The sequence below is a fragment of the Muntiacus reevesi genome, chromosome 1 (genome assembly GCF_963930625.1).
Source record: "Muntiacus reevesi chromosome 1, mMunRee1.1, whole genome shotgun sequence".
Classification (NCBI taxonomy): Eukaryota; Metazoa; Chordata; class Mammalia; order Artiodactyla; family Cervidae; genus Muntiacus; species Muntiacus reevesi.
In genome coordinates this window covers 189,749,956-189,764,413 of record NC_089249.1, presented here as the reverse complement: position 1 = coordinate 189,764,413, position 14,458 = coordinate 189,749,956, and the positions used below count along the sequence as shown (strand labels likewise).

The window sequence follows — 14,458 nt, the reverse complement described above, 5'->3', positions numbered from 1 at the left end:
ACTGGAGTGGGTTGCCATTTTCTCCTCTGGGAATCTTTCCGACCCAAGGATTGAACCTGAGTCTCCTACATCTCCTGCACTGACAGGCAGATTCTTTACCACTGAGCCACCTGGGAAATCCCCCTCTCCACCTGTAATACCCATCAAAACCAAAGAGGACTTCCCCTCTGCAGGCTGGATCATGCCTTTCTATCAGTTTCTTATAGGTGAGGAGGCGGGTGGGAAGTTATTTGTATGCCCCAGCTGGCACACAGCATATTACATTCACAAAATTATTTGGTGCCTGTTGAGTGAGTTCAGGGCTCAGGAAAGCATCCTCCAAAGGGAAATTCCAGAATGTCCTGAGCCTGTAGGAATGTGTGTGGAATCTCCAAAAATGACATTCCTTTGGACACCATATGCCTTACCTAGCTGGAACCCAGCCATAGGGAAGACACACCTACTCAGACCACACTGGAGAACCTGGAAATTGCTAGCAAAATGTGGCTAGATTTTAGGGGTTCAACCCTACCCCCTTAGCATCTCAGAAGTAGATGCTTCAAGTAACTCAATCTGGTAGGATTTTAACTTGTGGCTTCTTCTTTTTTTTTTTAATTTTAATATTTATTTGGCTGCACTGGGCCTTAGTTGCAGTATATAAGATCTAGTTCCCTGACCAGGGATTGGAACCCAGGTCCCCTGCATTGTGAGCATGGAGTCTTAGCCACTGGACCACCAGGGAAGTCCCTAAACTTGTGGCTTCTGAGTGAGTAATCTCCTACCCTTCTCCATGAAGCCAGGAAACAAGGTCTGTTGGTACACAAAGGATCTCATGATACTATGAGCTCCGCAACTGCCAACAGGAAAAGATCTGTGCTTTGGAAAGTACAACTATAAAACACTTTATGGGACTCCCCTGGTGGTGCAGTGGATAAAAATCCACCTGCCAGTGCAGGGGACATGGGTTTGATCCCTGGTCAGGGGACATCCCACATGCTTCAGGGCAACTAAGTCCGTGTACCAAAACTAGTGAACCTCTGTGCCACAACTACTGAAGCCCATGCACCTAGAGCCCATGCCCCACAACAAGAGAAGCTACTGCAGTGACAAGCCTGAGCACCACAACAAAGAGAAGCCCCCACTCACTGTAACTAGAGAGAGCCCGCACAAAGCAACGAAGACTCACGCAGCCTATCTGTTTTGCTCAGATAGGCCTGAGGAAAAAGGTAATTAATTTCTTTGGGGTCTTTTTTCAGTAACCAGGGATTGAACCTTGGGCCCCCTGCAGTGGAAGCAAAGTGTCTTAACCACTGCACCACCAGGGAAGTTCTGGAAAAGGTAATGACTTAGCTTCCTTTATTCTGAGAGAGGCGTCCCCAAATGTTGTAGCTTCAGAAATTTCTAGAGCCTAACCTGGATGAGTAAGTGCTGAGCACTGACTCACCTTCTCCCCGCCCTGCTCTCCTGTGAACCAACAATCTGTCTTTGAGGACTTCTCACCATGTCTCTGATGCCAGGCCTCTGAGTTCTGGAGCACTCAACAGTTGAAGGAAGGCTCAGGGGTGGGGTCTGGAACCAGGAGAAAGGAGATAAGGTAAGGGGGTGTGCCAAGTCTTGTTTTAAGTGTCTGCTTGAGCCTGTATGTGTGTGTAGTGGCAACCAACCTCCCCCGCCTGCTCATAACAATCAATGGAACAACAGCATGACATGACCCCAAACCAGCACTGTCCAGTAGAGACAGTGTGAGACACACAACTGCCAGGCCAGCCACATCCAAGCTGTGTCTGATTTTAAATGTTCCAATAGGCATATCAAAGAAGTAAAAAGAAACAGAAATGTAATTTTAATAATGTATTTTTACCCAATATATCCAAAATAATATTTCAGCATACCACTACATAACTAATAATAATATTATTGTTGATAATATCAATAATAATAGCACTAATCAACATAGAAGTTGATTAATGAAGTTTTTTTTTTACATCTTCCTCTTCACACTAAGTCTTTGAAATCCCTTTGTGTTTCACTTTTACAGCACATCTCAATTTTGACCAGGCACATTTCAAGGACTCAGTAGCCGCATGTGGCCAGCGGTGACCACACCGGGCAGTACAGGTAGAGACTCTAGCAAGGTGAGGCGGGGGCGTGCATTAGAAAGGGGAGTGAAGACACCCCCACAATAGTGAGCGAGCTCAGGTTACAAGTTGCGGGGTGTGTGCCTGAGAGCTTTTCCCCACCTCTTTCCCCTTTAGTTTCCTCCCATTCGTGACAGATAGGGGTTCCCTCGCCGGAGCAGCCTCTCCATCCGGGTGCCCCAGCCCATGCCCCCAACCCCTTGCCGTCTCCCGTTGCTCCCCGGTACTCTCCGGGGGCCGCCCACCTCCGAATTCACCCAGTCGAGCTGCCGGCCATGTGGATGTTGCTTTCCCTGTCACTCAACTGCTAGCTCCCTCCCCGCGCCTTGCAATAACCGTCGCTTCCTTGGTTTCCACAGAGACGCCATCAAGGGGCGGGGCAACGGACTCGCGCGACCAGAGGCCCTCTTTGATTGGTGGATAGCCAAGCTCCTTCTTTTTCCTACGTCCTCCTCCTTCTTGCCCGTGTGGCTAGAGTTCCTAGTTCCTGCGCAGACCCGCTCTGCGGGGCGGGGACGAAGGTGGGCGCCTTGCGCGCTGATTGGCTGGAGGGGCGCGAGCGGCAAGGAGGGGCGGGGCGGATACGGATCCGCGGTTAGTCTCGCGCGGCGGTCGTCCCCGCGTGAGGTACTCTGTGGTGTATCGCGCGCAGGTAGCAGGAGCAGCAGGAGCAGTAGCCGCCGTGCGGGGGAGCCATGAAGCACTATGAGGTAAGAGACGAGAAAACGGGGATTGAGCGACGGCCGCAGATCTATTTTTCTTTTTCGTGAGACAGTCGGACCCCGTTTTACGTCCTGAGCCCAGGAGAGAGAGCCGGACGGCGCAGGCGCAGTAAGCGCGCGTTGTGCCCAGGGCCACTCGTAAATCTCAGTGCGCAGGTGCGGGGTAGGTATTTATAATTCTGCAACCCTGGCTGTTTTGGGGGTGCCTTTTCTTGGGGTCTCTGCAGGACCTGGGAAGCTTGCAGGTTCCTCGCAGCTTCCCCTGCGGGATGAATTGTAGACTTTGGCAGGGGAGGAACGAGGATGTGGAACCTTTGCTCTCACTCTGAGGGTATCTTGCACAAACCTTGCACCATGCCTCCGCCTCGAGCTTAGAAAGGGGCTTTGCAGTCAGTCCTCTCTGGCATGACCTTTGGACCCCTTCCCTCGCCCGGGACGGCTCCCCGAGCGGCTTAGGTGGTGAAGGAGGTGTAGCTGCAGTGCTGGCTGATCTTTGCTTTCTGTTAATCTAAGAGATCATCTCCGTCAAGCCTTGCGTGTCACCGAGGAGAAATCTCACACCCGCAACCACTTTTGAAGTCCAGGGCTTCTGACTCCTAACTGGGGCCTCTTTTACCCTTAAAACGAAGTGTTCTGATGAACTTATCAACCTAGCTGATAATATAATATTAATAATTTAATTATTGCTGGCTTATAAGTAGCATTAAATGATAAACTAACTTGTTATTAAAGTTCATAATAATAATTTAGAGAGTCTTACGTTTGTGCCAGTGAGAGTCTGTTACCTTGTTTTCTTAGCCTCACAGTCCTGTGAGGTAGGAGACTATAATTATTGTTGTTTTTGTAAATGAAGAAACAGTCTCAGAGATGTCAAATGACTTGCTCAAAAGTCCCCAGCTAGTTAGTAAATGCAGGACAGAGAGAAATTCAGGACTCCAGAGGGTCAGTTGCTAACCACTTTGCCATACTGGTCCCCAAATGAAAATTAGCCAGTTGAGAGACTTTTTTTTCCCCTTCCCGAGTTTAAAAAAGTGTGTTAAAATACACATAAAATTTACCATCTTAATCATTTTTAAAGGTACAGTTCAGTGGCATTAAGTATGTTCACATTGTTGTGCCACTATAACCGCCATCTACATCCACCTCCAGAACTCTGTTCTTTCCATCTTGCATAACAGAAACTCTGTACCCATTAAACACTAACCGCCTTCTCTCCTCTGCCCAGCCCCTGGCTACTGTCATTTTACTTTCTGTCTGTTTGAATTTGATCATGTTAGGTGGTTCATATAAGTGTAAGGCGACAGTCTGATTTTTGTTTGCTAGTGAAATACCACTGCTTCTGCCCACTCCCTTTACTACTGCTACTGTTACTATTATTACTTTCTGTGGTAATTTACCCAGAATCTTTTGAAAACTTTAACCCAGAAGTCCTTAATGATTTTTGACGTGGCCCAAAAATGAGGAGGTAGAAGTTAGTAATCTCTTATGCCTCATTCAGCTTTATGATTGTAGAATGAAATTCTTCTAATACAGTTCTTCTAATACAGTTTTACCTTTCAAAGCCTATCTGTAATCCTGGAGAAAAAGCCACATTCAGTTTGAAAGATGGAGGACGGGAGATACATGTGGCCTTTTACAAAATGGAGTTAGTTTTGGTAGTTGGCAGGCAGATAAGGTAGGCCCCTGAGGATCCTTGGGATGGACACTTTTGTTCTGGAAGCTTGTCACAGCCTGAGGGTTATGGCTTGATCGGGAGGACACTCAAATCCTGTCCCTCCTGGAAGCAGAAGCTTCAAACCCACTGTTCAAAGTGACCTTGGAGGAAAAAAATAAAGTTGTTATATTTCCATGTTCTGTGTTATCATTCTCTGCTGACATTTGCCACATAAGCACTGAGGTGGTAGCTCCAGGCTTTCTGTACAGGAGTAAACTCTCTCTCAGCCGATTTTGCACATCAGGCTGATCAACTCTATTACAGGTATTTGTTGCAGATCAATAAAAATAGCATAAATTCTTTCCTTCACATTTAACACCTTGAGAAAGACTGTATTTCTGTTTGGGACTAAGTCTGTTCTTCCACAACCTCCACCTGCCCCTACCCCCACCCCCAAAGCAACCCCTAAAGCACTGGGTGATTAACACCCACCAGAAAGACCTTTTTGACTGGGAGAGAGACCTTGGAGATTATGAAGTGTAATTTACAAGCGATAGAGATGATGCTCAGAAAGGTGCGGGACTCGCTCAGTGACACAGTGAGTGAGGGTTGATATCTGATGTTTGAGGCAGGTAGGATTCCAGCTGGAGGAGCGATTTTTGCTGCTGTTTCGATAACTGTTTGTTGACACTGTCGTTCTCTCTTCTGTGGTCCCAGAGGAAAATGCGACTCTTCAGTGGCCTCATTGAGACGAGGCAGGTAGAACGGGTTACTCTTGGGCCTTCTCCCAAGCAGGTCTTTGGAAGGCAGAGTGGGACTTGGGATTGTCTCGGGGTCAGAGCAAGGTCATCAAGGGAACTGCTTATCCAAAGCTATAGGAAATTTTTTCTTTTTTTTAAATTTTGTTTTGCTATTGCAGATGAGAGGTCCAAGTAATGATCCCAGTGGCAGCTCAGCTCTTACCTTGGAATCTGCTGATTCCTGGGAAGATGGGTCTGTCTCAGCTTCCTTGCATCTGGGTCACTGCTCATTTCCCATTGCTAAAGCCCAGAGGCAAGGCAGCCTCTTCCTCCTGGGATCCCTAATAGGATCTTCCATTTAGGGTCCCATTGAGGTCCCCATTTAGAATCTTCTCCTGCTTTTCCCCGCCTCCCCTCAAAAGGGTAGGTTTGTTGGTGCTCATCTTGTGAATAATATAATTCTTGCTTTAGCTTCTCCACAGGAGTAAGTATGTGAAAGTTCGGGAAGTAGAGTTCTGCTGAAGAGGCAATTGTTTGAGCCAGAGAACTGGGTAGGAAGAGGGAAGTGAAGAAGAATGTGGACCCATGTATAATGGTGTCAGAGGGTGCCTGGGCCTTGGATGGGCCTGACTCTGCCACTCACCAAATAACTAACCTAGGGCAGATTACTTAATCTCTCTGAGCTCCTTGGAGCAAAATAATTGTGACAGCAAAGTAGTAATAACATTAAGAAATTGCTGGAACTACATCATAAGGGGTATTTATGAAAGAGGAGGTGCTGCACGCAGTACTGGTTCATTTATTTTGACTGTTGTGCATGATTTCTTCATATGAAAAGCAATTTAGTTTGATTTACTTGGTCTTAATAAATCTCCAGGCATCATGTTGAGTAGAAAAAAGCAAATAGCAAAAGGTTTTGTAAATTTTAAAAAACATACCAAATGAGATTTATATGTGTTTTTTGTGGATAGATACCTAATTAAAGGATAAATTGTAATATGAAGTTAGAAATGTATGGGAATTACACAGTAAGAGGAACCATTGCTTGGGGAGGGATGGAAGGAGAGGAGAAGGCATAGGGAGGGCTTCAGCTATGTCTTTTTTTTTTTTTTAAGGAATCTGTTGTAGTAAATAGAGTAAAATATAGATATCTGTTTAACCTGGGAGGTGGGATCTTAAGTGTCTGCTGTCTTGTGTACTTTTTTCCTTCTGAATCCTTGGGTTCCTTTGGAGCAGAAGGTGAGGGATAATTTGGGTTTTTGTAGCCATTGAGCGCTGTGTTAGCATGCGGGTTTCTGACTTCTGCACGTTAAACAGGCGGGAAGGTATTGTGTTCTGATGGAAAAGGCAATGGCAACCCACTCCAGTACTGTTGCCTGGAAAATCCCATGAACAGAGGAGCCTGGTGGGCTGCCGTCTATGGGGTCACACAGAGTCGGACACGACTGAAGTGATTTAGCAGCAGCAGCAGCATCATTGTGTTCTGAGATGGGGCCTGCTTGATCTCTTCACTCACACCCTGCTGTGTGCTGCATCCAGCAGGCCTTCAGAAAACGCATTTGGGATTAATTGTTTATTTACAGACAGGGTGGGAGCCCTGTTATGATCCCCCTCTTTCTGGGTCACTTTTTTTTTTTTTCTGGGTCAAGTTTTTTTTTCCTTTTTATTTGGCTGTGCTGGGTCTTCATTGCTGCTCACAGACTTTCTCTAGTTGCTGCGCATGGGCTTCTCATTGCAGTGGCTTCTCTTGTGGCAGACCACAGGCTCTGCCTGTGCTTCAATAGTTGCAGCATGTGGGCTCAATGGGTGCTCCAACGTGTGTGAAATCTTCCTAGGCCAGGTATCAAACTTGTGTCCCCTGCATTGGCGGGTGGATTCTTTACCACTGAGCCACCAGGGAAGCCCCTGGGCTACTTTTTGTTGCTGGATACCAGGGGCAGGTCACATTTCTTGTGTCCTTGCCAAAACCCTGAGAGTTGGATACTCCTTCTCCCTCCGTTTTGTGGATGAAGAACCTGAGGCTCAGAAAGGTGAAGGAGCTTGTCCAAGGTCACATCGTGGTGGAGACAGGATCCAGACCTAGGTCTGTCTGTAGAAGAGCCAGAGCCACGGTAATGTTGGGGATGCTGGCATTGCTGGTAGTAACAGCCACGGGTGGTTACTGAGGCCTGTGAGCACCTGATCAGGTGGGCATCGGTGTTACTTCTACTTAACAGGGAAGGAACCCGAGGCTCAGAGAAGTCAGTTAAGTTGCTCAAGGTCATGGAACCAGCAAGCAGTTTCTGTCCCTGTAACGATTCCCTGCTGATGCTAGTTCGGTTGGTGGCTGTGCTGTGCTGAGTACCCAGCATCCCTGGAGAGAGGATGCAAGGGGCCCTGTGGGTCTGTGTGGTCCTCTGACAGACAGCCCCTGTGCCTTCACATTGGATGGGCTGGCCCTTGGAGTTCCAGAGGTGAATTAGATTGGGATGGGGTAGCCTCAAAGCATGGTGAGCTTTCAGGACCTTTCTTGTGTTGGCGTGTGTCAGACCAGGAGCCTGTGGGGTTGGGGATGGTTTTTAGGCTTTTCTATACTCTGCAGGCTCTGAGCAGGTGGTGATTCACATTGGCAATTCTCCTGGTGAACCCCTTTCTCTGGCCCTTAGAATTGTAGCTCTACACTTCAGCCACTCACCCCCTTGCTTCTTAGAATCTCATTGCCCCCAGACCTCAGTGAGTTCTAGAACTCTCAGATAAGGGGTGCCTCCCCTGAGCCACACAGTCAGGTCCCCTTTGGGTGGGGCGGTATCCTCCCTGGGAAGACAGAAAAGCCTACCAAGCTTTGGGTCAGAGCTAGGTTCAAATCCATAACTGCCCTGCACAACGTATGGAGCCCATAGGTTCTGTAACCTCTTGAGCCAATTTTCTTTTCTGTAAAATGGGGATCCTGGTGGGGGGTGTGCCCTCAGTGGCTGACTTTGGCTCCGATCTTCCCAACTTTGCCTTCAGGGACATCAGGTTGATATCTTGAAATCAGCCTCGGTGGGGCAGAGGGGATGGGCAGGGGTTGTATTTACACCATGGACTGAGGCAGATGCTACAGGCAGGCCCCTCCCTCTTCCCCAGTCCCAAGTTACTCATGAGCTGCACACCGCTGGGCACAGTGGGCCCTATCTCACAGGTTATCCCTTCAAGGAATTACTGCTCTGGTGAGCGTTAGATGGGTACAGCCCAGCAGCTAACATTTAACTAGTTGGGCTGACCCACACCGTGATCCTAAGGGCTTCCATTGTGGCTCAGACGGTAAAGAGTCTGCCTGCAATGCGGGAGACCTGGGTTCGATCCCTGGGTCAGGATGATCCTCTGGAGAAGGAAATGGCAACCCACTCCAGTAGTCTTGCCTGGAAAATCCCATGGATGGAGGAGCCCGGTAGGCTACAGTCCATGGGGTCGCAACGAGTCAGACACGACTGAGCGACCTCACTTCAATCTTCACACAGTGATCCTGAGGCCTGAGAGAGGGAGTGGAGGCGGGGCCTGGGTGGAGGAGGCGGGGCCTGGGTGGAGGAGGAGGGGCTGAGGTGAGGAAGTTGGTGGGAAGAACCAAGTGGTAGGGGTGGCGGTGGGTGGGCGGCTGGGCGCAGGGTGGGACAGCTGTTGGAGAGACTGGTGAGGGGCTCGAGTAGGGGTGGGGAACCCTGAGCCTAGCAGAGCCTCTTGAATAACTGGTTCCTGAGGAGTGAGGAAGGTGGAGTTGACAGCCCTGAGTGTGTTAGCGTTGTTAATGCAATTGAGTTTGGTTGGGAAGCCCTGTACTTCACTGACAGGCTTGGCCGGATGAGAAAGGCCCGGAGACCTTGGGCTGGTTGGTCAAGTTCAAGCTAGATCTTAACACCCTCCTGCTGATATTGACAGTGGCAGCTGAGAATGTTTTAATACCTGGTCACAGCCAGAGCATTGTGATGAAAGTCACTACTGATACAGTGCTCACTCTAAGTGCTTTTTATTTATCAACTCATTTACCCCTCAAAATGAACCCGTGAACTTGGTACTCTTATCCTTATTTGAGAGATGGGGAAACTGGGGCCCAGAGTAGGGAAGCAGCGTGAATTCACAGCTGGTGAATGGCAGGGCCCGGATTCTACTAGACCCAGAGTGGGCTTTGCTGTGGGTGGGCCCAAGCGACCACGCACTGCGGAAGGAATGGAGTGTGGCCGAATGGCCGTGCCCTTTAAAGGCAGGCCACCAGCTCTACCCTCAGGACAGTTACTTAACTGTCTTGGGACATTTCAGTTGTCTCATCCGTGAAGCCAGGATAAAGACAGCTGTCTTGGGACTTCCCTGGTGGTCCAGTAGGTAAGACTCCATGCTTCCAATTCAGGGGGCCCAGGGTCCATCTCTGGTCCGGAACTAGATCCTACCTGCTATAAGCAAAGATCATCAATCCCATGTACTGCAATTAAGACCCAGAATGGCTAAATTTTTTTTCCCCTAAAAAGACGCCTGTCTCAGGGAGCTCCTGGTCCATCTGAAGTGCCAGCACACTGTCTGGTCCAGGGTCAAGGTCCAGATCATTAGGTGGTCAAGGACAGAGCTGTATCTGTGAGGCCACCTGGAATACTTTCTGCATGTGTTCTCTCTAGAACATCTCCAGATGTGTTAATGAACAAGACCTTGCGGGCTCCTGGAGATGGAGTTGTGCCAAACAGTATGCCCAGATATGGAGGAAGAAGCCCAGAAGCCCATGATGGTTCTGATGTCACACACCCTGAAGCCACATTTTGGAATCAGCTGTTCTGTCCTTCTCTGTGGGAGGACTGTCAGTGAAGTCACAGCACAGTCAGAACCCACTTTCTAACATCGTGAGAAAGAACCATTCCAGGGAAGAGGTGTCCAGAGTGGACCTGGTCCTCTGATGCTTGTCACAACCTCCTTCCTTACAGGCGCACCACTGTGTCTGTTCTTGGCCCTCCTGGCCATGTTCCTCACCCAGCAGCAGCCAGAGGGCCTCTGGGGAGGGGAGGATCGCAGCACTCAAAACACCCCCCTCAGAGCTTCTTGTCCTCCTCTGCCCCCTACTGCCTTCTCTTATTGCTGGGCTGGTTTCATCTCGAACATCCACCGCCACATTCCTGCCTTGCACATAAGCCCTTCCCTTGGCCAGAAATTCTCTTCCCTCTGTTTTTCCCGTGCCTGCTTTCTTCTCGTTGAGAGCTTAGTTTCGTCGTCATCATAGAGGCCTTCCTTGGCTGTCCTGCTGGAGAGGGGCTGCTGCACCCTGTTCCTCTCCTCTGGCGCTCCCTGGGCTGTGGTTGTGTTTTCATTTGGGAACTTGATGGTCCTCCTCCCTGGACAGAGTGAGCTCCGTGAGGGGAGGGGCACAGGTTGCTAGCAGCTCCTGCTGGTCTGGACACTTTTCCGTGGTGGGCTCCGATCACCTGTTCTCCAGCCTGTCTCCTTTTTTTTTTTTGCCCGTGGCTGTCCTGGGTCTTTGTTGTGGCACTTGGGCTCTCTAGATGCAGTGAGTGGGCTGGTTGCCCCGAGCCATATGGTATCTTATTTTCTGAACCTAGGTCCTTGGCATCGGAAAGTGGATCCTTAACCACTGGACCACCAGATAAGTCCTCTATTGCCTATTTACTAGTGCATTCCTTCTGACAATTTTTTTTTCTTCTCTGTACCTATTGTGTGCCAGGAATACTGGACTGAAGGAACGAACCTTCAGCCTCTACCTTCAGGGTCTCTTCGTCTAAGCCAAAGCCTGAAAGAAGTCTTCTGGGAAGGGAGGAGCTCAGCTTGGGCAGAGGTCTGGAGGCCAGGCTGAGTGGTTGTGTGATGAGTGGTAAGGCTGACCAGGCCAGGCTTTGCAACGACATCTGTGGACTCACTGGTGATGGAGGTCCTTTTTCCTGTTGATATTACCCAAAAGCTTAACTTTCAGAGAGCAGTTTATTGAGTCCTTGGGGGGCGCGCCCACTGTAGTGTGTGTTATATAAGCGTGTGAGAATAGTGGTTCCTTATTACTGACAACTGTGCTGTGGGTGGTGGTGGGCACTACCCGCTCCCGCCCCCGCCCCCAGTCCAGTGGTTAGAGACGGGCCACGAGCCTCTCAGTCCTCTGGGGGATAAAGGGCCTCTCAGTAGCTTGTGGTGACTGGCAGGCTGGCACAGCCTTGCCCCTGTCCCTGCTCTAACCAGTCTCTTATGTAAGCAGAGCTCATGGACCATTCACAGGCAGCCCGGGAGACTGCAGAGTTTGCGCAGTCTCGGGGCCTTCTGAATTTTTGTTTTCCTCTTTAAAAGGACCAGGGAGCAGTGACTGAGGACCGTGCCCATTGTGTGAGGGGCTTGAGAGAAGGCGCCTGTCCTTTGGGTGGGACTGGGTCTTTCAAGCTGGTGGGGAGGGCAGTGGTAAACAATCTGCTTGCCAATCACATGGGAGACGCAGGTTTGATTCCTGGATCGGGAACATCTCCTGAAGGAGGAAATGGCAACCCACTCTGGTATTCTTGCCTGGAGAATCTCATGGACTGAGGAACCTGGTGGGCTATAGTCCATGGGATTGAAGAGTCAGACTGAGCACACACACATAATTTAACCCTAGCATTTGGAACTTCATAGAGCAACCGGAAGCAGGTTGAACTTGAAGGGGTCCAAGAGCTGTAGCTTCTGGTCTTCTTGTTAGGAGAAGCTGTCTCCCAGGACACCTCAAGAAGCTAATCTAGAAGAAGAGGTGTGAGTTGGGGGAGTTGCCGAATTGATGCTTCTCAGGAGGTGCAGTTGGCAGAGCGTGTTTCTGGTGGGGTGGTGGTGAGGGTAACAGCAGAATTCTTGGGAAGATACGTATAGCCTGAAACAGTGTGTTGTTGAGTCCACTCCGGAGAATCAGATCTCTTGCAGTCTCCTGGCTGGAGGTGGGATCCACAGAGGACAGGCTGGGGTTGAGCCGGGAAATCCCAGTGCTGGGCCAGATTCCGGAGACGTAGCTCTGCTCGTCCCATCCTCAGATCCTGTCATTCAGGTGTCAGCTTGAATGTCACTTCCTCCGAAAGGCTCCCTCTGACCCACCCACGCCACCCTTGTCACCTTCTCACCTCTTCTGTTTTGCTTGAAGTGGCACTTAACGCCTTCAGAGAGCTGTTTGTGTGAGGCTGTCCTCTGTCACCCCAGCTGTGGATCAAGTGCTTGTGTGCCTGCCTGTTAAGAGACCCACGAGAAGAGGCTGGGTGGGCTCAGGCAGTTAGCTGCATCGTCCATGCCTCCCCCCAAACTGTCCTGCACCCAGCGATCAGGAGGACGCTCCAGCTTGTGGAGTGCCTGGCGGTTCCCTGGAACTGGTGGCTTTAACTGAGAGCACTTGTAGCTCTGGTGCGTTAGCGTGGGTGCCTGCTTCTCTTGGAACTTTGGAACTTGGCCATTTCCGCCCCCCTGTTTTTGACTCCAAGTTACTTGAACCCTGAGTGTTCATGTAAGGATGACATGGGAATTCTACAGGAAGTGCTAACCATGACGGGCAGACCCCAGTAATGTTTCCTGCTAGGCTCCTCCAGGCGCCATCTGAGAAGTGGGCCCTGGAACTATACACATTCTGAGCACCACATCCTGGCTCCCCGGGGGCCTCGGTGGATGGCAGCATTTCCCGTCTCTCCAGCTGGGCCTGGGAACCTGCACTATCTGAGGAGAGAGCGTGGGGAGGGGTGTCTGTGTGAAGACCCTGGGTCTCATTTCACTCTCTCTGCTGGAGCCGAGCTGGCCAAGCTCTGTGGGGTTGGGGGAGGCTCTGAGGGCCTTGACCTGTGAAGTTGCTCACAGGTAACACTGGACAGGGGGCAGACAACCGAGGGCGGCTTCCAACACCCCTTTTGCAATAGCTGTAGCTGAGTGTTTTCTCTTAAACTACCTTTCCCTTTATGGACATGGCTGGGCCTGTTCAATATTCCAGAAACCCTGCCCTCCTCCATCAGTCTTCTTTCCCTTGTTAATTACTCTCCTCTCTTTGTCCCAGGATATACATCTTTCCCCCTCAGTATTTTCATGTTCCTGAAATTGGGATGCATCTTACAACTTGTATCTGTCCACCCATTTATCTAATGTTGGCATATGTGTCCCCCCTCAAAAAAAAAAAAAAAGACTTGGCAGCTTGTTTTGAATCAGTGACACTTCAGGATCCAGGAATTAGGGCGTCTTTCTCGGTGCTTGCCACCTTCATTTTCTCGTCGCTGTCAGTGCTTCCCCGCTTGTCCGAGCAGCAAGAGGTTCCTTCTCAAACCAAACCAGACCAAACCCCGCTTGTCCGAGCAGCAAGAGGTTCCTTCTCAAACCAAACCAAACCACTCCAGCAGCTTCCCATCCCTGGACTCACACCTGGAGGGCTCGTCTCGGCCTCCATTCGGCCTGCTCCGCTGCTGCGTGCCTTTGAGTATACTGTGCTGCATCCAGTCTTCGGATGTTCCTGAGCCCTGCCAACTTGTGTGCTGCCCCAGGACCTTTGCAGTTTCCTCCGGGAGCCTCATGCTGGCCATCACTTTGGCTCAAGTTGCACACCCTCAGAGAAGCCTTTCCCGACCGCCTCCTGTGGCCCTCTGGGCTCCCTGCCCAGCTCTCTCATTCCCAGCAGCTGGTTCATCCTGACCTCGTGTTACGTAACAGAGTCTTTGCCCATGTTCCCCTTGAGCCCAGTGGGCTGGGGCGGGGGGTGGGGGGACGCTTGGCCATGGTATCCCAGCATCTGGGCCAGTGCCTGGCGTGCTGCACACAGGTCTTTCTGTTCATCATCGAGCCCAGCACCCTGCACAGGCCTGGTGCAGCGAGGGGCTAAGTCAGTGTTGTCTGAGCAGATGAAGAACGGGAACTTCTCAGCCAGCAAAAGGCGTTCTTGGGGGTTTGAGGCGCCCTCCTTATGTGGTTGAGCCCTTTGCAGGTGTCTGTGTAGGAACCCCTTCTGAGCTCTGCCTGGCACTGGACACAGCATCCAGGGCTCTGTGGCCTCTCTGGCCCGGGCCAGGCATCTGCAAAGAGCCCAGGGAGCAGGATCGCTGGGGGGCAGAGCCCTCTGGCTTATGTACGGGAAGGTTTGATGGGCTTGCTCGGAGCTCCTGTGGGCCACGTATTGCCTGGGAGCTGGGCAGCCCCTGGGGCTGAGGCTGGACTGGGATACGGACACTTTCTCTCACACCCTGACTGGTCAGTGTCTGCCGTACTGCGTGTTCTTGGGGACCTGCGTGGGGCTGAGCAAGTGAGCAACGC

General features: G+C 50.6%; 1 protein-coding gene and 1 long non-coding RNA gene across 2 annotated transcripts in view; one reads left to right on the top strand and one right to left on the bottom strand.

Annotated features, from left to right (window-relative positions):
- Nucleotides 1-1,407: 1,407 nt before the first annotated feature.
- Nucleotides 1,408-14,458, bottom strand: part of LOC136155635 (uncharacterized) — a 24,937-nt gene continuing 11,886 nt past the window's right edge. Inside the window, exons 3-5 of the long non-coding RNA XR_010660851.1 lie at nucleotides 4,393-4,654; nucleotides 2,363-2,820; nucleotides 1,408-1,548 (exon numbers count right to left, since the gene is read on the bottom strand). This is a non-coding gene — a long non-coding RNA (uncharacterized lncRNA). The remainder of the gene's footprint in view (nucleotides 1,549-2,362; nucleotides 2,821-4,392; nucleotides 4,655-14,458) is intronic.
- Nucleotides 2,692-14,458, top strand: part of TECR (trans-2,3-enoyl-CoA reductase) — a 27,124-nt gene continuing 15,357 nt past the window's right edge. Inside the window, exon 1 of the mRNA XM_065917574.1 lies at nucleotides 2,692-2,827. Coding sequence (XP_065773646.1) covers nucleotides 2,813-2,827 — 15 coding nt within the window. The 5' untranslated portion in view covers nucleotides 2,692-2,812. The remainder of the gene's footprint in view (nucleotides 2,828-14,458) is intronic.